The sequence below is a fragment of the Zingiber officinale genome, chromosome 2A, assembly GCF_018446385.1.
Source record: "Zingiber officinale cultivar Zhangliang chromosome 2A, Zo_v1.1, whole genome shotgun sequence".
In the NCBI taxonomy this organism is placed as follows: domain Eukaryota; kingdom Viridiplantae; phylum Streptophyta; class Magnoliopsida; order Zingiberales; family Zingiberaceae; genus Zingiber; species Zingiber officinale.
The window spans coordinates 20,924,379-20,952,087 of NC_055988.1; the positions used below are offsets into that span (position 1 = coordinate 20,924,379).

At 37.6% G+C, this 27,709-nt stretch overlaps 1 protein-coding gene across 1 annotated transcript in view; it reads left to right on the forward strand.

Moving 5' to 3' along the window:
* LOC122040915 (DExH-box ATP-dependent RNA helicase DExH14-like) overlaps positions 1–27,709 on the forward strand; it is a 77,625-nt gene that overhangs the window by 46,274 nt on the left and 3,642 nt on the right. The window contains exons 34-46 of the mRNA XM_042600406.1: positions 86–174; positions 9,298–9,388; positions 10,305–10,454; positions 10,533–10,724; positions 10,811–10,876; positions 10,947–11,102; positions 11,178–11,321; positions 19,173–19,240; positions 19,320–19,485; positions 19,576–19,638; positions 22,665–22,760; positions 22,861–23,028; positions 26,584–26,751. Coding sequence (XP_042456340.1) covers positions 86–174; positions 9,298–9,388; positions 10,305–10,454; positions 10,533–10,724; positions 10,811–10,876; positions 10,947–11,102; positions 11,178–11,321; positions 19,173–19,240; positions 19,320–19,485; positions 19,576–19,638; positions 22,665–22,760; positions 22,861–23,028; positions 26,584–26,751 — 1,617 coding nt within the window. The remainder of the gene's footprint in view (positions 1–85; positions 175–9,297; positions 9,389–10,304; positions 10,455–10,532; positions 10,725–10,810; positions 10,877–10,946; positions 11,103–11,177; positions 11,322–19,172; positions 19,241–19,319; positions 19,486–19,575; positions 19,639–22,664; positions 22,761–22,860; positions 23,029–26,583; positions 26,752–27,709) is intronic.

Below are 27,709 nucleotides of genomic sequence, written 5' to 3' on the forward strand. Positions count from 1 at the left end.
TGAGACTCTTGTTGACCATATAACTATATGATTGTGCTGTCAAGATTGACTTGTAGTGCTCAATTTATTTTTTCATCACTTTCAGGTTATAGTTTCTAGGATGCGATACATTTCATCACAGACAACACGTTCAATCCGCTTTGTAGGTCTTTCAACAGCTTTAGCAAATGCCTGGTAGGTTTTATGGATGCTTTTGTTTGATGATCTGCTAATTCCTTATTTCAATGTATAATTTGTTAAGCAAGTCTCTGAATTCACGACCTCAAGAAATAAAGGAAACCTTGCCACTAACCTTGCTTGCTTTGATCTATTTGACAAGTTTATTTATAATTTTTTTCTGAATGATTTTAAAAATATCTACTGTGAATAAAAATCTTTCATTTATGTCGTTATTCCTGACTAGTTTTTAAATCTTTGTTTCTGATCCACGATCAAAATGATTCATGTTCCTCTGATGGCAGATTGAGATTGAATCACCTCAGCATCTCTAGCCAAAATGGATTTATCTTGACTTAATTGGTTGAGACATTTTTTAACATTTCAATCTTGATGGGTGAAAAAGGCCATGTTTGCAAAGCTATCAGGATCAAGATCCCAAGTAGCATACCAAAGAATCAAACTCAAGGATCAAAAGATTCTGCAAACTAATTGAAATATATGTTAGGAGTAATATGGTTAAATTGCCATCATGCTGATCTTTGTCAGTGTCTATATGGTTAGGGATGTTATACTCGAAACTTAAACAGTCAGTATAAACTATTCAAAAATCAAGCATCAATTCGTGCATTGCAATATTTCTCATGACATTTCTTCTCTCTGATAATATCTCAAATAACATAACATTGCAGTTTGAAAGTTCAGGGAAGTGTCAACCACCTACCGCCTAGAACTACTTTTTAATGCCATTGGTTAAACATTTCTTCGGACATCAAGATTGGGTCGTAGTGATTCCTTCTATGTCGCTACAGGAATAAAGGAGAATTCCTCAGTCTTTTTTTTATTCCTCTTAGCCACAAATTGCGTTTTCTAGTTTCTAGTGGCCTTGATAGTCTACTTCCATTTCCCACATTATTCAAACTGTGGATTCCTCTCAGCCACGAGTCCTGTTCCTCTCATGTAGTCTAATCCACTTCCATGTTCTGCAAAAAGCAACTTCAATACCTTCATCTTTTCATTAACATATGTCCTCTGGGTTTCTCCGTCTATCTTTCTTGGTCAGATTTGTATCCATCTTATTCCCATGTGTATGATGCTTTGTCCACTACATTAGGTTCTCAACGTTAAGTGTGCATGTTGGATGTGTTATAACCGTAAGTGCTCGGTCGTGGTCAAGTAATAAAAAACATCGATCCCGCAAAGATTGTAAAATCGAATATTGATCAAATTAGTGGAACAAGTTATCTATAGAATCGCAGGCTATGTGAGTTAGAGAGAGAGAGAGAGAGAGAGAGAGAGAGAGAGAGAGAGAGAGAGAGTCAAGAGCACAACATGCAAGAAGTCGAGGGTGAAAGCTAAAATTAGGAGAACGATTCTAGGATTTCGGTTTCGCCGCGATGATTGACATTCTAAGTATTGTCTACTTTCCTATCTATTTTGTTCTTATGTAGGTGGTCTATTCTGAGATACCGGTATAGACTTTTGGATTATATTGGTGTGGCGCCTACTTTCAAGGTGGCGTTGCTAGTATGACCATTTTCTCAGGGAGGCTTATGTTATGATGCCCCACGATCCCCTAGTTGCCCTCCTCTACTACGTGACACCGAATCGGAGCAAACCTATTAAGTTCTGTGATAGCCAATGCTTCTCTTGGCTGCCACAAACCCTCGTGGAGTTCTAGCCTACTTTCATGGTTGACTCCTCACGTCTCGATCATTTATGGGTCGAAGATTTGGGTTCATCTTTTGGTCCTTCCCTATGTCCCGTGAGATGCGAAGGTGCAGGTTAGTGTCACAATTGTGTATGTGCAATAAAGACGGATCATGGAATAAACATGCAATGCAATAGAGAAAGATAAACAAATACTTAATTCAAATGTCAACAATTACATCGGGCGATTATGGAGAACTACTCCATAGAGATGGAGTTACAACCGGAAGACATGAAAGAAAGCATCTAACAATTCCAAACAGAGAAAGAGGAAAAGAGAAAGCTTAGTGAGATAGTTGTCGGTCTTGGAAGGAACTCTAAGCTCCAATCGATTGACGGATCGCTTAGACGACTCTTGGAACGACAGCTCTAGGGTTACCTGTGGTAGGGAAAACCCTACTCTAAGGGAAGGGGGCGGAGCCCCAAATCCCAGATGCCCTAACAAGAGTTCCATTAGTTCTTTTATAGCTTCCCCAAGCCTTCTAAATCTATTAGACCCTACTTAAATCGTCAGGCCCTGCCAAAATGAGATTTTTGGCCCTTAGACTAGGTTTTTACAGCCCTGAACCAAACTTGTAGATCTTGAAATTATCTTCAATTTGAGATGCCGTACATCTCGTGGCTTGATCCAAGATAAATGTTATGCCCATTCGAAGTTTGGTCTGCTGCTTGGGCTGCCTTGGGATAGAATGACACGGTCGTGCCAGAATCGGAATTTTCTTCGCTTATTTTTTTGCATAATGTGCAATGCTTTCTTTTTGAACACGATCTTTTTCTCATTTTTTTGGGATTTGAATTTTTCCCAATAAGTACTATGATCCAGTCACTAAAATGTAGTGGGTGGTCACCTAGGAAATAAGAGTACTTGAATCATAACTATTTTCAGATATATCAACTATAAAAAATCAAGTATGATGTGAATAAAAATCCTAAATAACTAGGCCAACACTAATACTCTAACAACGGAAACACTGCTCAAGTCATGCTACTATTGATAGATAAAAAGAGATGCATACTAGCAAATTACACAAGAACATAAAGTTTATCATGCTAATGTTATGCATTAAGTAATGCAATATTAAAAACTAACAAAATCTAAACTAAAAACTAAGCTAACAAAACATCACCCCTACTGAATAAAGCATTGCCCTCAATGATTTCAAACATTATTCTAGAGGATGTGGAAAAGGGGGTTACCAAGTAATGCATGCCAAGCATATAAGTCATTTAATTGCCGACAATACTCCTCCGTCTCGTGGTCGCACTCCTCATGACGATAACGATTCATCGACTCTCTAATAGTACAGCTCCACCATCCGTTTCTGAATGCTCTACAGAAGAACTAACAAAAGAAAGCAAAGAACGTCTAGGTGTGGCAACTCGTGTGGATGAGTGAGGTGGGGGTTTAGGATATGGGGTAGATGGTCCTTAAGAAGCAAGTAGTAAAATTACCATCCCTAACAATCATATGTATAGCAAGGCAATCCTCCATATCCATCCTAGAGCTACCTCTAGCGTGCTCAAGTCATAATCAAATCATACTCAAGGGCTCAGGTTATGGTGGTGATCAATCCTCAAATGATAATATTCCTCCACTACAAGGTAATTTAAAATCAAATCAAATTTCTTTCATATAATGATAATTCAAAAATTTAAGGGTAATCCTAAGATAAGTAGAATATGTCATACTCATCAATTCATTCTATTCTACTCGATGTATCATTCATTCAATATCATCCTTAAGGCCTAGACTACTCAAAATATGACCGCTTGACCCCCTAAATACCAAGAATTGCAATAGCAAGTATACCATAATGAATTTTATGATTAGCAATCCCAAAAACAATAATGCCAAAGGGGTTAGAATCGTTACCCTTGTCCCGTACTTTGTCCTTGTCTTTGTTACGCGAGCTTAAGCTCTTCCTACGTCATTTGAACATCTTTATCCTAAACAAAATTCTTCCGAACTTCTAAAAGGTCTTTTAAATAATATTTTTTGGGTTTGAAACTCGGTCATTATAGATTGAATTTGGTATTAAATTGTAGATTTTCGAAACAACTTTGATTTGAGTGGTTGTACGCCGCGTAGTTCATCTCAGATCAAAAGTTATGACTGTTTGAAAATTCGTTTGTAGTGAGACACAGGCGTGCCTTCCTAGCCATGTTGGATGTTGTCTGTGCGGACACGGTGATGCTCGAGGGCACGAACAACCTGTGTTGCTTGAGGTTTTTGATGTTTTTATGGCCAGAATCTGGCACGACCTTGGTTGTTGACATGGCCTACTTGTGCACATCACTAAAAAGCTCCCCACACCCATGGCAATTGCCACGACCAGCTCATAGATCTCTCTAACCCAAGTGATTGCTTTCGGAAGTCCATCTTGCCTATTAAAAAATAACGCAACATTCAAAAAGAAAGGTTAGGATTATTGGTGGAAGGGGAGAAGAAAAAGTGGAAGAGTAGAGAGGCTCTCATAAAGTAAGAGAAGGTGGTTTTTGAGGAAGAACGACGGTGGGCACGACTTGGAAGTGGGGGAAGACACGGTAGGCTTAAAAACCTGACGGAGTTGAGGCACGACCGTGCTCTATGGCATGACCTGGCACGGTCGTGCCCGGGAGTTGCAAATTTTCAGCCAGGGATGGGCACTGTCGTGCTTGGTAGCATGACCTGCTCGTGTTTGGATCGGGTCAAAGGCATGACCTGCCTCGTTCTTTGCCGATCTTTCTCCCACACCCGTGGCGGTTGCCACGGATAGCTCATGGGTGCTCCTAACCCTGAAATGAGTTAAAATAAAAGCTAAGACTATTAAATAAAAGAAAAACTTAAATGAAAACAAAGAAAGTAACTTGGTATACCTTCCAAGAAGTGCTTGTTTATGGCCATAAGCTTGACCCCGGTCAATCTCAATTGGGAGAGCATGGTTTGAGGTGGTCGCACTTCCCCTCTTCTCTTATTGGGTTCATCAACGGAGTGTCTTTTAAACCTCGCTTGTGTCAGAGTAAAATACTTCTGAACTCTTTTGCCAAGGGTTATTGACTTTTCATTAAATATGTTCATCTCTGTGAAAAATCTTTCCTACCACAAAAAATACTTGAGAAAAGGTTGGTTAGAAATCTTAGATAGATCAAATGAAATTTTACCTTCACCAATCACCTAAGGGAGTATAACATCGATCAATGTCTCAGCTGTGGATAGGAAAGACTCTTTTGAATTCTTTAGATTTGGATGTAATTGAATTAAGTAGTCCACTCCTTTGTTCTCAATTTCATATCCCTCGAGCTCCTTTTCATGTGACATCTAAGTGGCTTACATCTCTTTATTTCTAGTGTCGTCCACATTATCCTCGCTCATTCTAGGCACCTCCCAAGTTGAAAGTATTATTGAAACTCTAGCATATGATGAGGCTACTTCATCCAACCTAGCACCTACTTGTTTGATTTCCTTGCTTTGCTCGGTTTGTTACATGATGAGGTTCTCTAGTAATGTTTCCAAATTGTGTAACCTCCTGTAATTTTATGTGGCAAAAAGGTGAAACCTACTGTAATTATCGATTGTATGTTTATTGCTTTGCAAATCTCAAAATAAAATTGTTTTGTAGTCGGAGAGGACACCCTATTTTTCCCCATGTACTCCATATGCAGGGCCAATTAGTAGTAGACAATTATCGACTACATGCCTTACTGCACCACAAAGCTCATAATAACAGTCAGCAAAATTCACAACATTAAATTGGTTGAACCATTGAGTTTGAGCGTCTATCTTGCTTATAAGGGAACTTATCCACCTGAAATAGAAAGGTCAGACATGTAGAAAAGTAGTAAAAGATAGAAAGAGAGAAATTGTAAGAAAGAAATAAAGAAATTTAGATTAACCAAACTACTATCCAATCAATATCAATCTTGAGCGATGCTAAAAACTTGATGTGTTACAACCGAAAGTGCACGGTAGTCGTCAAGTAATAAAAAACATCAATCCCACGAGGACCGTAAAATCGAGTATTGATCGGATTAGTGGAACATGTTATCTAGAGAATGTTGTGTGAGTCGAAGAGAGAGAGAGAGAGAGAGAGAGAGTGAGAGAGAGAGAGAGAGTCTAGAGCACAACATGCAAGAAGTCGAGGGTGAAAGCCGAAATTGGGGGAATGATCCTAGGATTTCGGTTTTACCACAATGATTGACATCCTTAGTATTGTTTACTTTCCTATCTCTATGTTTCTTCTCATGCAGATGGTCTATTTCGAGATACTGATATACACAGTTGGAATTATATCGGCGTGCTTACCTAAACATGAAGCCTACTTTCAAGGCGACATTGCTAGTATGACCGTTTTCTTGGGGAGACTTCTGTTATGATGCCCCACGATCCCCTAGTTTTCCTCTTGTACTTCGTAATGCCGAATTGGGGCAAACCCATTAAGCTCTGTGATAGCCAATGGCTTCCTGTTTGTGTTTCGACTTAGTTTCATAGTCGACTCCCCGCGTGGTCATTTATGGGTTGGAGATTTGGGTTCACCTTTCGGTACTTCCCTGCATCTTGTAAGATAAGAAGGTGTAGATTAGTGTTATAATCGTGTACGTGCAATAAAGCCGGATCATGGAATAAACATGTCATGCAATAGAGAGAGCTAAACAAATACTCAAATGTCAACAATTTCATCGGGCTACTCCCGTATCATAGAATTTGGAGAACTACTCCATAGAGATGGAGTTACAATCGGAAGATATGAATGAAAGCTTCTAACAACTCTAAACAGAGAAAGAGAAGAAGAGAAAGCTTAGTGAGATGATTGTCGATCTTCGGAAGGAACTCCAAGCTCCAATTAGTGGGCGGATCGCTTCGACGGCCCTTCGAATAAAACCCTCCTCCAAGAGAAGGGGGTGGAGCTTCAAATCCCAATTTCCCTAACAAGAATTTCATTGGTTCTTCTATAGCTTCCCCAAGACTTCCAAATCTGTTAGACCTTGCCTAAATCATCGGGGCGCTGCCAAATCGAGGTTTTCGGCCCTTAGACTAGGTTTTTATAGGTTCGACCTTGAGCAAAACTTGTAGATCTTGAAATTATCTTCAATTTGATAGGTCGTAGGCCTCGTGGCACGACTCGAGCTAAAAGTTATGCCTGTTTGAAGTTTGGTTTGCTACTTGGGCTGCCTCAGGACAGAATGACATAACCGTGTCAGAATCGGGATTTTCAGACACAGACGTGCCTGGGGCACGGGGAGGTTGTGTCGGAGGCTGTGGATTCCGTTTTTACTCCGTTTGTGTCTAATTTCATTTGGAGGAACACACCCATGTCATGGGACAGGGCTAGAGGGTGTTCCTTACTGTGAGCTCTTGTATCAAGGCTTTTTAACTTCGTATTTGCTTCGAATTTGTGTCCTATCAACAAAATCATGCAAAGAGCAGTTTTCCGAACAAGAAGTATAAAAATAGTAAAAAGATGTGAGTATGCAAAATATGCTTGAGATGACACAGAATGTATGTAAAATAATACTAAAAATCACGTATGAAACACATACATCAATGTGTCATGAAGTATGGCATCCAAGTGGTAATAATTCTTGCACCCACTCTAGTAGCCATTTTATTTTTTGTGAAATCTACTTCTTTCAACACAGTTTGCCTTTGGCTATTTCAGTAGAGTCTATATAGTTTCAGCAGCCACAAAGTTCTTGCAGCACAAGTTCTGGCTCTCTGCCTTGAATCTATCTTCTAATAGATTTGCATCTTTCATGCCTTCCTTTAGTATATTTTGCCAGATTTCTTTCCTCCTGACTTTCTTCATCGTCTTCCATTATCTACTTAATGAACAACCTTCAATCATTGACCCGATTTGTTGTTGAGTTTTTTATTCTCTCCTTTTGAATGTTTGACTCGTGTTGTCTATGCTTCTGCAAGGAGTAGCCAACTCCGGAGATTGTCTCCTAGGCTAGGGCTTGGACTTATTCTCTTTGCTGTTTCCAAAATCCTCATTTGTGCATTCTCTATCTTTTGATCAATCTGTTGCGTGTTGTTAATGCCATTGCAAGGAGAAGTTCATTAGAGACCCAGATTATTCCCTGATTCTCTCTTTAAGGAATTGGCACCTATCTGCTTTCTCATATCTTAGCCAATTTGATTTCCATGTGAGATATTTTTTAGTTTGTGTAACAAGTTTGAAGAGAGTGTTGGAGTTATTGTAAGTCATTCGTTATGAATATTGGGTTTAGTCTTAAATTGAATGTTTTAGATTTAAGAATTATGAGTTGAGTCCTATATATAGCATGTAACAGTCCTCTTACAATAAATGTTAACAAAATATTTTAATTCATCCCTCTTAATGCAGGCATCCATCTAACGAAAATTCAAATATTAGCTATTCTTTTGTTGATGAGCCTTTGAAATGAATGAAAGGAAGTAGCAAATATCTTAGTATCTTATTTTATAATATAATCCTTTTAGAGAAGTGCCCCATCATGCCAAAAGTTTAATGATAAGTTGCCTTTTCAAGTACATTCTCTATCTCATCCCTTACCAATTTCTTCATATGTTCTGAACATGCAGAATGATATATTTTTTTATTTTCTACAATTGTTCTACAACTGCTAGATCTGTTGATGTTTTGTTTCTCTTTGTTACTAGTTCAGATCAGACACAAGTTCATTAAACGTTCTTTTTTATCTATCTATGAATCAATCACTATAGAATACTAGGTCTTTTTCCATGAATCAGTCAATAGATTAATGGTTTGGGAAGAAATCATCAATCATTGACTAGTCGTCACTCGACAATGCTTGTGAAAGAATGCAGGTACTTAGCTCTTCGACAAGTTCATCACTTGAGTGGGGGTTGTCAACATGTGTCCTATTGGAGTGCAAGTTGGTTAGTGTGTGAGGTGATTGAGTGTTCCAATGGAGAAAACACAAATTGAGGGGTGGTTTTGTCATTATGGCTTGCATGGGAACTCTGTTGTCTATTGTTGAATTGTTGAACAATAACAGGAGGATGAGATGGAAAACATGCAACGTAACTCTTGGAGAGGTGGTGACTCTAGTGGAATTTCTCTCTATGCACAGCTGCATTTGTAGCATTGCTATGACTTCGATGTCGTTGCTTCTTGAATCCATTGTCTTGAACTTCTTGTCCTAGACGACTATGTTATATGCCTTTTATTGAACCAGAAAGGAGAGTAAAATAGAAAGTTTTATTATGGACCTTTATAATCTTTAATCTTTCTATTGTAGGTTGGAAGTTAGCATGCATTTCACATCTCTTTCTGATTTTGGTGACTTTCCTTACATGAACCTGAAATATCAAGAATGACCTATTTTTCTTAGTGGATTTCTTTTTATCCCATGTTTGTCAGCTAAATGTAGGATAATACTTCCTTTCTCCTCAACTTTTTGGTCTTAAAATTTTCTCTGATGAGTTTCTTTTCTTTTTCTTTTTTGCAGTGATTTAGCTAGCTGGCTGGGTGTTGAAGAGAATGGTCTATTCAATTTCAAACCTAGTGTTCGACCTGTACCTCTTGAAGTCCACATACAGGCAAGACCTCCTAATTGCTTCAGTAGCTTTTTTACTTTGCCTCTTACATGGGTCATCAATTTGATTCCATGCTCTCAGATTACTTCATTATATCTTACTTAGTTATCTCTTTACCTCATAATTGTGTGAAGTTTATTTTTCTTGAGTTTTATCATTCATATTGCTAGGTTATGAAGGTATAATTGAATGCACTTATCTTTTCCAACTGATGTTCATTTTTTTAACATGCAAAGTCTCATCTCTAATGAACTAGAGTTTTGGTCTCTGGCCAACTCGAGATGGTGCCACCTGTCACTATCAATATTGGAGGTATGCTGGAGGAGAAAGAGGTGCTAGTGTTGGAGGAAGAAAAAGAGTAGGAGCAAGTGTTTGTGTCAGAGACTCAGAGGTGTGGCAAAGGAGAAGAGGGTGCCAGTTTTAGAGGAAGAGGAAGAAGAGGAGGAAGAAATGACGGTGTTAAGAGAAAGAGGAAGAGGATCTAGAGTGGTAGAAGCTAGTTGATGCTGGAGGAGGAAACTAGACTGCTAGGGTTTGTTTCAACGTGGAGGAGAAGGGTTCAGCTTAGATGTTGTCAGCAAAGAGTTTGCATTGCGACTTCTGTCAAGCTGGAGGACGCACAATGCGGAGAAGGTTCCTCAATGTGGAGGAGGAAGCCACAAAGAAAAGTGTGTTAATGAAGGAAGCTGTGCTTGTGACTGCTCGCCGCCTCGACATATTGTCAATCTTGTGTGTTGGTCTGTGGGTTGAATGAAAAGTTTTTACCCATCTTGACCAGAAGAGCTTGAGATTTTAGACTTTGCTCAAAACTGACCCCTTGTTTGAACTGAAATGAACAGCATTAATGTGCTCTGGTATGGGAGTTTTATGTTTAAATCCAATTTGTTGATTAATAATTTTAGAATGACTCTTCAAACAGGGATACCCTGGGAAGTTTTACTGTCCGAGGATGAACAGCATGAACAAACCAGCATATGCTGCAATATGCACCCATTCACCTACAAAACCAGTTCTTATTTTTGTCTCTTCTCGTCGCCAGACAAGACTTACTGCACTTGATCTCATTCAGGTAGGACATATTTATTTCCACTCAGGTTGTGTTTCATGTTTTTACCTGTCATTCACTTGCTATAATTTTCAATCCTAGCTTGCTGCATCAGATGAAAGTCCAAGGAAATTTCTTAACATGCCAGAAGAATCACTTGAAATGATTCTCTCGCAAATTACTGACAACAACTTGAGACATACATTACAGTTTGGAATTGGATTGCATCATGCTGGCCTGAATGATCGAGACAGATCATTGGTTGAAGAACTCTTTTCTAATAACAAGATTCAGGTAGTATTGTCTTCAATAATATTGATTCTTATCTCCATTACACTGTTCTAGCTAAATCCTCAAAAACTTTGTTTATACATTCACAGATTCTTGTGTGTACAAGCACATTAGCATGGGGTGTTAATTTGCCTGCTCATCTGGTTATCATAAAGGTTAGGTTATTTTTTGTTTGAGAAACTGTATACACACAGCCTTTGCTCATTACATTTGTGTTGGTAACAGGGGACTGAATACTATGATGGAAAAGCCAAGAGATATGTTGATTTCCCTATAACTGATATATTACAAATGATGGGCCGTGCTGGTCGTCCACAATATGATCAGCATGGAAAGGCTGTAATCCTTGTCCATGAACCAAAGAAAAGCTTCTATAAGAAGGTTAATTTTGTTACTTTTCAAATCTGATGAACATTGTTAAAAGTTTGGATATGACATTTTGTTTGATTGCGGCAGTTTCTTTATGAACCATTCCCTGTTGAAAGTAATCTGCGGGAACATTTGCATGACCATATTAACGCAGAGGTTGTTTCGGGTACAATCAGCCATAAAGAGGATGCAGTTCATTATCTCACATGGACTTTTCTATTTCGTAGACTGGTATAACTTTCTGTTGCTAGAAGCTCTGAAAACAATTGCTTGCATTCTTTGTTTGTATCATTCTACTTGTTTTTTCTTTAACATATAGAACCTTTGCTTATATTCTCTTTGGAACACACACATGAGCACGCAAAAATACCGATAGAATGCATGTTGTTATCACTAGTAATCAGCAATGAATCTTCTATGTAATTTGACTCCTCTCATTAAATAGCTAAGCTGTCAACTAGACTGCTTAAGCTATGTCTACTATTTTTCCATTTCTTCTTGCTTTATTACTTTCTACCATATTGGTCTTTTTATTTTGCATGCATTTCACAAATTTGTATCTTGAACATGAATTTGGGAGAAGTGTTTTTAATTTACACTAGAATTATCAATTTTTACCAGTCGATTGTGCCTTCTCATCTATTGCTTGTGTTTTAATAGTAAGATGCCATGATGACCTGTGCTGACATATGGTAACTCTTCATTTCTAAATTATTTCAGTATGTTGTAGTCTAGCCTTGTCTGTGATCATCTGTTCAAATATGAATTTTCTCTTTTGTGATTTTTACTCAGGGTGGCTTGGATCTGATATGAATTTGAATATCCAAGTTGGGAACTGGACTTTTTTTCTTCTTGCACTTGTTTTTCAGTTAGATGATGCCAAGTCAAAAGTTGCATGAATTTAGTAAAGTTAATGATGGTGTTTCAAATCTCTAGCCGTGTTAGTTGAGAAAAGCCAAAATTTTCATTTCGCTTACCAACTGACATGCAAGAAGCTCTAATACCTCAATACTTGAGATAGAACTCCTTATGTTATTCTGCCATCATCACAAGCATCTTCTTCGATTGTCGTTCGCGACCATTCCACAAGGTCGAATATCATTCACTGTTCCTTGACCCTGTATTGTCTTCTGTCATGTATCTGTGGCCCTTCCCCAAGCCTAAGTATCTTCCACCGTTTGGACGTGATTCTTTACTGATCCCAAGCGTCTTTCGTCGTTAAACGTCATCTACAACCCTTGCCTAAGTCCGTGAGCTCCTTCTTCCTCACGGAACTACAATGTTTTGAAACAATAAACAATATGGTTCTGGTCTTTGGCCAAAACTCTGAATGGGGTTGAGATTTTAAACATTGTTCTTTGACTTCATTAATATCCTATATATAAGGAACAAAATATCAATTGATTTATGATTTTTAGATTAAATTGAATTGGCCTTAACCGCTGTCCATTCAACTCAATTGATCCATATAAAAATCAAGCTACTTTGAAAACATTAATTGCTGGGACTCAGTTACAGGTAACAATCAATTTTGAAAAAGTTAGTTAATTGAACTTCGGTAAAGTGTTTGTTAGGGTATGGGTCTTGGTGTTTCTAACTGTCTCTTTTTTTCCCCTTTTTTTTTTCAGTTTTCTTTTTCTTTTTACATTTCATCAAATGCTGATTGTTTTTGATCTGATTACAAATACCATATAGTATAGGGTGAAAAAGTTATAAAAGATGAATCATAAGTATAGGTAGAGGGGACTAGCTGGGTTAACTCCTAACATGGTATTAGAGCCACCGTAATGCACTTTAAGTTGAGAAGTAGATCTTTAAGCAATGACTTCACCTACTTGAGTTCTAATTTGGCCAAAAGGGGGAAGTTTTGAATTGAAAATCAATCAGATTAATCCGTTTGATTATGTTATGAAAATATCTATATTTATGGCTTTAATCTAGCGTATGAGCCAACTAAACACACACACACTATTATTTTGAAAGGAAATGATAAACTAATAAGAAATTACCCATCCTAGATCAAATGTTAAGACTAGATAATATCCTATGTTATCCTAGAACTTAGTAGTACATACTATGAAGCTTAGGCCTTAACAAATGGGTTGGGGTTGTGAAATCAGTTGGGGGCAGGGGTAACCCATATGAAGCTCTAATTGAAAATCACTTTTGTGTTCAGATTGTCCCCATAACCTAGCTAGGTTGTTTGCCCCACAACTCAATGTGCTCAGCTGGGAGCTTGAGCCCCATATATCCCATTGTATTGCTTTGTGTGTCACTTATGCTCCCTTTCAGTAATCTTACATCTTGATATTTAGTTGAAAGGAAGTGACCATCAGAATCTAATCTGCTCATGCACACAAATTCATCATGGGGTGCTTCATCAAAGCTAACCACTAGCCATGTCACATTGTATTTATATCTTGTTACTGTCGGCAGTTAAATATAGCACCATTAGGTTAATTTATTCAATTGGTCTTGGGCTAGTTCACTCCATGCCCAATCTACAGTTAATCTTAAAAAATATTCATAATCATCACCATCAGTTGTTTTGTTTAGGCTTCTCCTTTTTTGGATAAGTAAAATATATATATTAAAGCAAGACCAAGCTACAATACCCTGAAATCAGTATCAGATCAGAAAACACTCCCAAAGTCTAGTAAACATGGATTTGTACATTTCTAAAAAATTTATCTCTCCAACTGTCCCTCATCAAAAGATGCAACTGTTCCTAGATCTCCATACAAAGTGTATCAAAGCTAACATCGCAAGGTGTCTTGATTAAATCAAGAGACGACCTCCTTTGAAGACTCGTCCAAAGACTTGTAGCATTGCTGGTAGGTAGACATCTTCTGCCTCATATGTAACCACTCTTTGATCCTCCGCCATAAGACCGCTATAGGAGGGCACCCAAAGAACAAGTGCTCCTGTGACTCTGTCTTTCGCTTACAAAAGGCACAACACCGATCCTCCAGGCAGTCCAGTCAGTCTCTCTAGTGGGAAGTCGCCTTTGCGTAATTGCATGGTTAGGTTGGATGTAGGGCTTCCACAGTTGAAACCAATCTGTCAACCTCTGCATAGCACTTGCTAGCGACCCAATAGCCGTAAGGATGAGGTCACGGATCTACAACTACTACTTGATCAGCGGGGAATCCGAGTGCACCATCTCCCAAGCCCATACGTTCGCTCACCTCAAATATGTACGACGCATCCACTTGATCCAAAGAGCATCCTCCTTTTCCTGTATCCGCCAAAGTACGTACCTTAGCCAGTAAGGCAAGGTTCTAAGCTTTCAAGTCGCAGAATCCCAATCCTCCTTCCTTGAGCCAGCATGTATCCTCCCAAGACACTCTGGGGTGTTTGGATGCCCACGTAAAATACCTACAAATGTTATAAATGCGGTCAATAATACCAAGGGAGATAGGAGGTATAGAGAGTCAAAAGCACTCCACTCCTTGTAACATCGAGGTGATGAGTTTTCTTTCGCTCATAAGAGAGTGTCTTCTTCAGCTAATAGTTAATTCAACGTACTAGAGAGTCAAGGAGTGAGCTATAATCCGATATTTGTAGACCCTCAATAGCAAGCAATATCCCCAAATATCAAAAGGGCATAGTCCCCTCCTAGAAGTTCGTAAGAGAAAGGAGCTGCATGCGCGTCGAGTCATCCACTCTAGCTAGATAGATGTTCGACTTTCGGTGATTAACTTGAAGTCTTGTAGACACTCCAAATATCTGCAAATAAGAAGATAATGCTCCCACTGATGCCTCATCCCCTGAATGAATAATAATAAGTCATCCGGGTATACCAAGTGCACTAATCTAAGATGACCACATCGAGGATGGAGTCTAACATCTGAACTGACCGTGCACTGGTGTATCTATCGAGTAAGGAGAGAGAGGATCCCCTTGCCGTAGCCTTCTTGCTCCTCTGAAGAATCCAAAAGACCCCATTAATGGCCAGAGAGAATGATATAGTGGTTACACACTCCATTATTTAGGATGTGAACTTTGTAGGAAATTGTAAATCAATAAGCGCCTCACATAGAAACTCCCTGAGTTAAAGGCCTTTTGATGGTCAACCTTCATAATGCATCTTGGGAAGATGTGCTTCGTATCTCCGGAAAAGCTCTCGGTGGATATTCTTTGTAATGAGACGTCCCTGAACAAAAGCTGCTTGAGATTAATGAAGTATCCCTCCATACTACCTCAGATAATCTCGAAGCCAATATCTTAGAGATGACCTTGTAGAATACCATACAACAGGAGATTGGTCTATAATCGGTCACCATGCTAGCATGGGCTGATTTCGGGACAAGCGCAATCAAAGTGTGATTCCATCTCCGTAGTAATCCCTCGCTAGTGAAAAACTCCATAACCACAACAGTGAAGTCCGGCCCCCACAATGTCCCAAGAGTGTTTGAAGAATTTAGAGTTATACCCATGAGCTCATATTGTTTGTTACTGCGTTCCAATTGTTACTTGTATTCCACCCATTTCATTTCTACTAGTTGCGAGAACGAGTCATGTTGGGTCCACATGTTAAAGAATTTGAATGACTTCTGAATTCAGACTCCTTCACCCAAGATAGAGACCAATGATTTGATAAACATCCAGGAGGTGGGAATTCCATGAAGCTCTGTAACTCAGCCTCTAACCATTCTCTATTAATAAGCGCTCGATCCAGTTTGCTACATATATTACCATTTGTCCATGTGTATCTGCAGCCTGTATATGATAAATCCTCCAATCCAGCAAGGCTCACAAAATTATGAAAATTCGCAATGCAATGTTGAGTGACTGGTAACCCTCCGCACTTGTCCTTAGCCATTAAGTAAGAATTAAAATCCCCAAGGACCAACCATGGCATTCCCATATCTGCAGAAATGTGCTGAAGCCTTTCCCACAACACCTTCCTCCCCACCATGGTAATCTGACCATAGATAAACATGATCACAATGAACTTAAGAGACGTTCTGCAACGAACCTCACAGTGAACGAATTGCTCATGCCACTCCATCTCCTCCAAATCAACCCTCTGGTCATCCCAAATTAGTAGTATACGGCTCCTACTCCCTTGGTTGTCTTGTTGTTTCACTTGTAGATGTTGGAACCGGCGTAACTTCAACTTTTGATATCCCTCATCCAATACTTTTGTCTCCAACACACCCAATATACATAACTTTGCACTGCGAAAGAGGGACTTCACCCCCTTTTGCTTGAGGCCTTTATTAAGGCCTCAAATGTTCCAAGAACCGATCTTCATGCGGTCTGAAACGGCTTGTGCCGTCCAGAGGTATGTGTATGCTGCAACCCTCTATTTGTCCTACCTGACACGATGAGCCAGCCATGGCCCTCTGTCGCTAGGGCCTTTACTTTGTGTGAGTAACTGGAAGATATGTTTTCTAAGTTCCCTCCGGAACAGGCAGTAACATTTTCTAGCAGCCTATTTTGTTGCACCATAGGAATCTGGTTTTGTCTTCTATAGCCTCTCCTCCGATATTGGACTCCCATTTCCTGATGTCCCCTTGCAAAGGTCCTTACCCTTCTGAACAACCTAATGAGAAGCAACTCCCACACCTATCTGCAAAGCCGGTTGTTCATTAACTTGACTCACCGGCTTTGGTACTGCCGGAACTGGATGATGAGTGTTCATTGGATTTTCTGCAGTGATTAACACCTTTGCATTCTCAATCATCTTAGGGCACATCGAGTCATCATCTCTCTGTACAATACTCTCCTTGCCTACCAATGTATTTAGTTGCTGATGATGGACAGCAAGCTCCTTTCCTAGTGGAACCCAGATTGTTTAGCAAAATCATTAGGTCCTTGTACCAGCAGTGCTTGCCTACTCAAACCTTCCGTCCAGTGTGGATGTTGCTAGCTTGTTATCACAGTCCCTGAATGTTGAATTAACATGTGATGCTGATTGGATTTCAGTCCCAACTCCGCACTGATTTTGGTAATGTCCCATGTGATGGCAGTTTAAACAAAGTTTGAATTTGGATTCAAAGAAAAGGGGAAGATCTGCCTCCATGCCTCCAAGGAGGATTGTAGGGATTGTATCCGGTGGTTCCTTCGTGATGTCAACCTCTACTAGCACCCTCATATAATTAATTCAATTACGTTGACACGTCATTTGATCAGTGAATAATGGTCAGCCAATCATTGAAGCCAACTTGCTTAGGGCACGAATGGTCCAACATTCTAGTGGTAAATTAAATATTTGTACCCACACAGGTAATCTCTGGAGCGGAAGAAGAACCTTGTTGGAAGTGGTTTCAGGTACAAAGGACAACCGAATGCAACATAAGGTCCCCCACGCATGACCTCTGCAGATTGAAATTTGAAGATCAGCCACATAGTTTTGTGGACATTTTTGTCATATTTGACATTCCAACACTTTGCCATGGCTTTGATTGCGGGCCAACCAGGGAAACAAGCAACAAACCTCCCTACCAAACAATCTCCCATCGTCGTCTTGATTGTGTCAACATCTTCATCCTCCAATGTCACTCGTTCCTTATTTCAGAAAACATGTACTGGAGGGCATTATCTTGGGCAAATAACCTATTTGAGGAGAAAAGATCAGCCCATCTTCTTGACCCCTTAGGTCTCCCATCCATCCCCTGAGCCTGTGATACGACTGGATGCCCATCTTCTTCCGGTGATTCAGTTGATGTCACTCCGGTTTGTGACACCGCCGGTGCCACTTTCTCTTGTAATTGTGGCCTATCATCAACCTGACCTGATTCTCCATCAGCTTGTGCAATAGGTTGAGGAAGAGGAAGAGGTACGGTTACTGTCCTCGATGGAGGAGCCACCACAGCATGGCTCCCTGTTGCTTACTGCCCCTTGCGTCGCATCAGATTTGGTAGGTTGGCAACTTTGGAATGTTAGTGACAAATTCTGCTCCTTTCCAAGTCCGGATGGAATATCCAATAATTCTGAAACTTGCCGTTTAAGTGAAGGAAAATCAAAATTGGATATGAAAGCCTTTATGGATAGAATTGATTGTTTCCAAAGATAACCAAGATCTGCCCTCCCAAATCCAGAAATAAAAGGAGAGAAACTGCTAGCCTTCCAAATAAATCTGCTAACGAGGATTTTCCTTGTGCGAAATCCAGCCACAAGGATCCAATGTAGCCACTGATTGGGTTACACAAGGCACGTCAGCCTCATCTTCCACATCACCTGCCCACGTCAGCTTTCTTCCTCAGTCCAGCACTGGCAGGAGGAGTTGTCACTGGCGTCTGAGAGGATGATTATCCATGGTTCACCACCCACAAGAACCCCGCCCAGATGAACCAATTCTAGCGACAGGAGGAGCTTTCTTCCTACATGTTTACAAAATTTCAAAGAACCAATTCTGAGATACCTTAACTTCCAAGGGATACCTCCTTCCCCACGTGAGAAGATCTCACTCAGAGAAAATGTGGTACAAGGAAGCTAATCACAAACCCACCCTCTTGATTAGAACCCAAAGGATATGAGCACTTGTACCATCCAGATCTCCAGAATGGTTTGCCATCGACTTCTCCCTAGAGAGAAGGGAGAGTTTCTCTCTCTAAATGTGACACCCTCGCTTAAGCTTCTCCTTAGATAGAGCTCAGTGCAAGAATATAGCTCTAGATTAGACCTAGCTGTTTCCTTATATTTCATATTTTCAGATAAGTGATCAACTAATTTAATTAATCATTTTTTTGTTTAAAAATTTAATATTCTAATCTGCTAGTCATAGTATCCCTAAACATAAGTTTCCCTATTAAGTTAGCATTATATATTATTTTATTATAACTTGAATTTAGTACTTTAGCAATGGAATAAATAAATATAGTGTGAAGTGGACGGTAAAAAATTCCAGAATTACACTTTTGAACACATTAATAATGACATTTCTTCATAGAAGAATAGCAAATTGTAAATTGGAGAGGTCAAGATAACACTACTCGACTCAGAAACTACGAATGTGTTTAGGGCTCATTTATGATGAACTTTTGTGATTAAAAAATCAACATTAACTGAAATTACTTAAATTATGCTTGTTTTGTTTTTCCAACTCATTAAAAACCTAAACTTCCATGACAGGTTTTGAATCCTTCTTACTATGGATTGGAAGATACTGATGCCAATACTTTGAATTCTTTTCTCTCAAGGTATCCATCAATAGCTAAATGTCACAATCTTATTTTCCATTTTTTTGGCATTCAACTTGTTTATAACTTTATCCCACAGCTTAGTATTAAATACATTTGAAGTTCTTGAGGATAGTGGTTGCATCAAGATAAATGAAAATTCGGTGGAGCCTTTGATGTTGGGTTCCATTGCATCTCAATATTATCTAAGCTACAGAACAGTTTCTATGTTTGGAGCAAACATAGGCCCTGATACTTCACTTGAAGTAAGGAAACTATTACATGATCTTCTTTACATTTTCCTTGTAATTGGAGAAATTTTAAGATTTACCTGCTTCTGACAAAAAAAATTGTAGACATTTCTGGGTATTCTTTCTGCAGCATCTGAATTTGATGAGCTTCCTGTACGTCATAATGAGGTCTGCCCTGCATCTTCATCACTCTGTTTTAGTAGATCTTGTCTAGAAATTTTTGTTATACTTTTCCCCTGCTAGTTTCTTTTGTTGAATAGATACATAAAATGTGAAATAATCTGACACATCAGTCTTGAACTATTGGTGCTTTGAACCACTCTTAATTTCCAATTTGTGCATTGGTGTGCTAGACAAAGGGCACTCATCCGTAGCTTCAAGCATTTATCACCTTTTTTTCTTTGGGGTTTACTTGTTGGATGCTAAGATGCTTACAATGATTCTTCATTCTTGCATAGTATGCTAGTGGAAAAAATAGTTAAGATCAATGGTTGTGAAAGCATATCTATTGTGGCTTGGTTTAAGTTTTGGCAAGGCTTAAAGCTGACAATTAATTTAGTTCCAAAAATATAAAATAGGATACTCCAAGAATAATAAAAAAACAATCAATTTGAAGTTAATAATCTTTGAGAATATTATTAGAAATATATCACTGTTTACTAAAAAGATAATGGTTCGGTTTTTTTTACACTGAAATTATCTTTGGGTGAAGGGTACTATTTGCATTGCTTCACAGGAAGCCTGTATGCACTTGCAATCTCTTTCATTTGAGTATGATTAAGAACCATGTCATGGATTCAATTGCCAAGCTATTTGTGTCGCTATAGGTTGGTAAACGAGACACTTCAGTAGCAACTCCAACACTGGAGCGGTAGTTAACAGTGGAAAGAAAGAGGGAGAGAGAGAGAGAGAGAAGAGAGGCTGAGGAAGAGAAGTCACCATGGAAACACAGTGGAGAAAGTGGGGGAGAAGAGGAACTAACGAAGTGAAGGAGAGGGAGAAGGCTTTGAAGGGAAGAAGATTACTTTAGCGGGAGAGAATTGGCAATGGGTGCTGCAATGATGACAGATAGCAACAAGAGGAGGACGTTGTTGAAGAGTGAGAGAGATTGGGGCAGAGAAGAGAAGAAATCAAGCATTGAGAGTATGCAAGAAGCTTAGGGAATCAAATATAATTCTTAACCTCCAAAAAATAACTCTATCCCAATTAAATACGATTGAACTAGATTACATAATTTTGAATTACTTTAGTATATCCAAGAGGCTTTTTATGTTTTTTCAAATAAAATACAAGGAACAAAGGGATATTGAATGATCAAAGTTTTTATTAAATACTTACCAAGAAATTTCAAATACAGCTATATAAACCTATAATAATATACATTCATTTCTAACAAAAAATAGAAGTTTCTCACACCTTCAAATGTAAAATTTCTCCAAGATTTCAAATTTCAAAGTCAAATTAGGGGTCTCATTTTCTTTTTGCTCATTCCAATGTTCTATCTGCAAAATTATTTGTGCAAATCAAATGAAAGAAGTTTATAGTTTACAAGTGTCTAAAGTTACATTTTTTAAAAATTTCACTCTAAAAATAGAGGTGATTTCATTATCTAATCAATCAACAAATGCACACAAGCATTATGTATTAGCAATCTAATATATTAAAAAGTTAGTCAAAAGTTGCGACTAATATTAAGCAAAGTTAATCATGTTAGTATTAGTAATTCAATTAAATTAGTATAAAAAATATGATACGATACCAAAATTGTATTGTTCCGACTAGACTCAAACTCTAGCACGATTCAATATTTTAAACCTTAAACCACATGTGGTCAATAGAAAATTGTGACAGGATTAAGATGAACTATTCACATTAAGATGAACAATTCTTAGGTAATTTTGGAACGCCCATGTTGAATGTGAAATTTTCTTTTAAGCAAACAATATTTTTTGTCAACAAAAAGTTTCTTGGTTGCACTTTGCCTAAAATTTAACCATCCAACATGGCCCAACATTGCCCTAATATGCACCGCTCATTCCTTTTTGTTAGAATATCCAATAATTGATTTCTTTTGATGGGAAAATATCAAGCCGTTTCTAATTAACCTTGGATAGTGAAGATAGTGTCCTCAACAACTCTATCCTTTTGATTGTTTTTGATAAATGTTGTAGTTTTATATTTTCCTACAAAATTCCACTAAGTTAGTGTGAACTTAATGTATTGTGATCTTCGTCTTTTCTATTGGTTTTAACACTTCCATTTGAGTTTCCATTTAATTTCCTCGTGTGGATGTTGAAATTGTCATGTGCAATGTGTTCACACTCTGCAACTCCATGCTCCTTCATGGCCACTGTTAAAAAGATGCAGACGCTCTTAACATAGGTACAAAGCTACAAAAAGATTTTTGTGGGAGTGACTCCGTTGGGGTATTCATCAACGTGGCACTTTCTCATTTCTCTTTGTATGAATTCTTAAGATAAATTACAATTTCTTAGAATGGCAACACTACGGGATGAAGCAAATAGGTGCAACAATCTATTAGCTAGTTTAGTTGATTACTCGCCTCTCTCATTTGGTAAATTATTTCAATCATTTTAAATAAAATGATTACACATTGAATTATTAAGCATAAAGGTATATAGATTGATCCTTTTCCTAATAGCTTGAGCCAAAGATTGAAGTGTCGAGCTATGCCAATCGGCACAAGTGAAATTTATAGTTCCACCCGTTTATCGACATCAACACGCTTTAGCACCAATATTGGAGGGGAGGAACGACGAGAGAGAGAGAGAGAGAGAGAGAGAGAGAGTAGACTACCTTTGAGAAAGACACATGGTGGGTGTGATAGCAGTTGACGGGCTGAGATGGATCTGGCGAAGAGGGACCACGGAGAGGGGGAAATGAGTATGTGAGTATGTAGAGATAGAAGCTTACTAGCATCTAGAGAATGATTTTTCTGTCTATTTCCATGTAAGCTCAGTATGTATTTGTTAATTCTTTGTAGCCTTAGTATTGAGTTGTATACACAAGTATGATACAACTTTGCTACTGGTCTTCTGCTTAGGTAATTTACACGTCTGTTGATTTTTGGTGTCATGATTAGGTCATATCCATGTAATCACAGCAACACTTCATTCATCTTCATCTTCTAAGGATCTGAGTATTTGACCTTTCTACTGTTACTACAATTCTAGGAAAATCACAATAAAGCACTATCTGAAAAGGTTCCATACATGGTGGATGAACGGCGCTTGGATGATCCACATGTCAAAGCAAATTTACTCTTCCAGGTTAGTGGAATTATTTAGATTGGAATGAAGTGATTTAATCTTGTATATGCATTCTATGATCTAATTACTAGCTTGTGCTTTTTTATCTTGCTGCATGCAGGCACATTTCTCTCGCATTGAATTGCCAATCACTGACTACGTTACAGACTTAAAATCTGTTCTTGACCAGAGTATACGTATCATCCAAGCAATGATAGATATATCTGCTAATAGTGGATGGCTTTCAAGCACAATGACTTGTATGCATCTTCTACAAATGATTATGCAGGTAGAATTTCTAATTTTTCCCTCAATTAATTCCTTGATATTCACTCAAATTTTGTAAGACAGAAAATAACAGGAGTAGTTTCATAGCCTGAAATTTTATGCTGGCATATCTAGCATTGCATTTTCCCATAAGTTTACTTGATATCGTTCTTATAAGTCCAGAGGTTCTTAAGACTGTGGCAAGGGAAAATATTATTATTCAAATTTGAGGTGTTAGAGTGCTATGCACCATATATATGCTAGCAATAAATTTATATATATAAAATCCTGCACTGGACGAATGCCAGTATTCTATTATCTGCTCTAACATTCCCTAATAGTCTATCATAGAATTAATTATACAGTTGATGTTTGAATTTGGTAATGGAATGTTATAGTGTCACAACATCCGTGTATTCTTCCATGTAGTAGGAGATACCCCACCTAATAACAATTTGTTAGAAAATATCCAGATCCAAATGACAACAAATACAAGTAGATACCATTTTGCAAAGTATATATATTATTACTTTCTAAGTAGCAGGGGAAATTTACAAATGTAAACAAAACCATCTTGTATAAGAAAGGTGCTAAATAAAAGTAACCTTTTCACTAGAAGAAAGTACAACAAGATGTACAATAACAAAATGTTAAACAGAAAGAATGATAAGTAAAACATGCACCTGAAACCTAAATTGAGTTTTCAACACACTGGAAAAAGTACAACAAAATGTACAATGACAAAATGTTAAACAAAAAGAATGATAAACAAAACATGAAGAGTGAAACCTAAACTGAATTTTCAACATGTCAGAGAATCTCTTAACTAGAACTTGAAAATTGTGAACTTGGAGGTAGAAAAAAAATGCAAAGGAGCCGCAAATTGCTAAGTATTTAAATAAGAAAGATGTGCAAGAATTGTAATCTTAATTAGAAATCCAAAAATCCAAATGAATAATATAGATTTTTCAGCTTTAACACTCCACTTGAGCATGTAGTTAAGTAAATACTTATTAATTATGGTGCATATATTTGCATGTACCTTAGTTATCTCACATTTGTTTACAACAAGTAAATCAATGTAGCAGCATATGTAAAAATGAATATTGATTTTACGTGTCCATGCTATGGGCATTCAGGAGCTATAAAATGTCCAGGTTTAATATTTTCATAATTTAGTGTTTATTTCACCATTTGTAATAGTCATTTACCCTCTTTAGAGTTTTTACATTCAAGTGTTATACCACTTTGAGTTTGCACATTATATTGTAAATTTCACATATAATTGTTAGTTTGAGTAACTAACCTATATATCACGAACCCATTTCATGAGTTAAGCATCCTTTAATCCTCTTCTTAAACATTTGTTACTCTTTTATTTTAATTTATGCACAAGGATTTATCAAAAAATGTATTTATCCACCTCAAATATGTATTGGAGGAAGACTAGGAGTCTATGAGGTCAGTGTGTTCATTTTGAAGGATTATATACAAATATACATACACGAACCAATTAGAAAGGCTCAAGATGATACTATACATGACAATAAATTTAGGGATCTACTAATAATCTGGACCATTGGATCTAATCTTGATCTGCTTACTATATCACGACTCAAATTACAGTAAAATACAACAACTATAACAAAAGAACTCTTACACTCTCTTCTACAATGAAATACATCGATACTAAAACCAAAACAACCATAAGACAGGCATACAAAAAAATCAACTACTTACCTAACTACTTCCCAACTGAGGGGAAAGAGGGTATGGTGAAGAGTAACAACTTGGATTTCTAGTATGAACTATCAATAGCCATTGGATGTAGATGTAGGATAGACAATCATTGAACAGTGTAAGTAACGAAAACCTACAACTCCCTCTCACCACAATAAAATTGAACATAGTTTGCAATGCCAACGGATCCAAATTGGAATCAAAGAACAATGTCTACCACTGAAATCAACCCAAAGAACAAGGAAATTCACAACTTGATAAGATAGGGAATCACACACAAACAGATGAATCCAAGATTCACTTACACAATCTAAACAAACCCCGTCTGTTCTCTGATCCAGAAGATTGGATTTGCATGCTCAATTTGGAATCAAAAGTGGAGGAGAGCCCCTACCTCTATGTTGCCATGAAGGGATGGTTGATCACCAATGCCTACAAGAGGGGAGACTAGGGGGTCACAAAATCAGGGTGCCGCAAAGGGAAGGATGGGCACTAGAAGGGAAAAGGTTTGGTACTCGCTAATGGCTTCCCGCTCTGGCTGGGCAATGTGACACCAGGAGGGAGCATGTGAGAGATAAAGAAACAGGAAGAAGGGAAAGACAAAATAAGGGAAAGAAAACCCTGTATTGATTTGCTGGAGAAGAGGGGAGGAAGAGGAGTTGCTTGCGAATGGCTTTGGCCGATATCTTGTACATGCAGAGTGGGGTCCAGGTGGTTGGCAATGAGAAGTGAAAGAAGAGAGAAGGTTTAGGAGGAAGAAGATGTGGGAAGTGGAGAGAAAAGAATATATATAACCCTAAGATCTCAAAAACTCTACTAAATCCAACCATATATGATAGGATCATTCTATCTAAAGAATAAATTTGGTTCAGCCCTAAATGCTCTAAATTGACGAAATTAAGTTTAAATCGAGCTCAATTTGAATTAATTTGAACCTAATCACCATGTAAATTATGTTTAAATCAAGCTCAATTTGAATTAATTCGCCATGTCTATCTGATGAGCTCAACCCAACTCACTCTAATCTAATGTTAAATGGACCCCCAAAAATATTTATTCGGTTCAGCTCAATTAGTTGTTAAATTTTGAAATTAAATTATGAAAAAAATAAATTAAAGGTGATAAAATTTATTATATAACAATTAGTTATCACAATGACACTGAATAAATGAAAATTTAGCGTGGATATGTTTTTTCACTTGTCAAAATAAGGGTGTTAGTGATGTAGATATTAGCTTGTTAGTCATAGGAACATGTGGTTGCATTAAAACTCCAACTTGTACCTAGATACATTACCTCACTTGATGTTAGCCATGAATTGGAAGAGGCAAGAACATATTGTTTTTGCTTCCCATGTGACTAAGTTCTCACCAGGATAAGCATATGCCATATATGAGGATTGTGCAGTCTCTTTCAAAATCCATTTAGACAGCCACTAAGTGGTCCAAGCAGGGGTGTACAAGACCATGATTTATTATTTATTCTAACAGGAATTATCAATGCGTACAAGTTAATAACCATATACAAATGTATATGTTTCAGAATTTACATTATCCACCCTTAATCCAGAATGATCCTTCATTTTATTTTTATTTATTTAATTTTTTGCTTCCTAGGATGGTTTTGTAAGATCCATGCAGCTAAAACCCAAATATCCAGAATTCATTGGCTGTTGTCTGTTACGATTGTGTCATTAAGGCAAAGCTTCTCTCTCTCTCTCTCTCTCGCGCGCGCGTATCATCTTTCTTCTTCATGTCTGTTTCTTCAATCTTTTCTGTATGATTGTTCCAATATTGCACCAATGGAAAGGATCTAATTTCTTACCCATTTAATACAGGGCTTGTGGTATGGTAATGAATCATCATTGTGGATGTTGCCATGTATGAATAAGGATCTTCTAAGTCACCTGAAAAACATTGGCATCTCTTCATTGCAAGACCTATTGGAACTTCCTAAAGAAAAATTCAATCAGAAGCTTCAAAAGTTTGCTACTGACTTGTATAAGGTGAGTTTTTCATGTATAATATTTATGGATGTTTTAGAATTCAACTTCTGTCATTCTCTATTTTTTTATACTATTGGATTTTGAATCTCATTTTCGTTTGTCACTTCACAACATACTTGGGAGTTGGGGTGGGCTAAAATCCGGCATATCCAACCCAAGCCAAAAATCATGGTGTAGGGTTAGATACTAGATATCGGGGATCTCAAGGTCAGTCTAGTTTTTGGATTTTGAAAATAGCCCAAAAAAACCCAACATGAACTGATTTCCATAGATAATGTTAAGTAATGTTATATATTTGTACTATAACAAGTAATACGCTAAATAGTAATTATAGCATGTTTTAATATCTATGGGAAAACTTGTGAAGTCTTGAAATTGTAAAGGAACCAAAATTCTCAAAAAAACTCGACAAGTCCTACGATGCCCTAGAAATCAAAGATCCCAAAACCCAACCTAAAAAACATCAAGTTTGAGTTTTATATATATTGATATAAATATATTATTATTATTATTATTTTTATTTGTAACATTGATTCAATTTATGTAGGGTTTGGTTTTTCCTAGAATTTGGCCTGATCCTTGCCCACCCCTACAATATATGTTGAAGTTGGGATTGATTTATTTATGGACTTTATAAGAAATGCAAATATGAGACATCAAGGACTATGCCTTGTCTCTTAAATTCTAGTTGTTTAACTTTTTGCTCCCTCAGACTAGTCAATCATCTTCGAGACTGCTCCTAGTTCAACATAGTATTCATAATTAAACTTTTGTTTTATATCACATTAGATGTCTGATACAAGTTGTTTTGAGCAATCTTCTCAAAAATGGACAAGATATTAAACCAAGTTCAGCAATTTGATGGTTCAATGGGTTGATTCTTGCAAGTCATGACAAACATGAAAAATTATTTTATAAAATATTTTTTTCTTTTATAAATATAATATTAACTTAATAT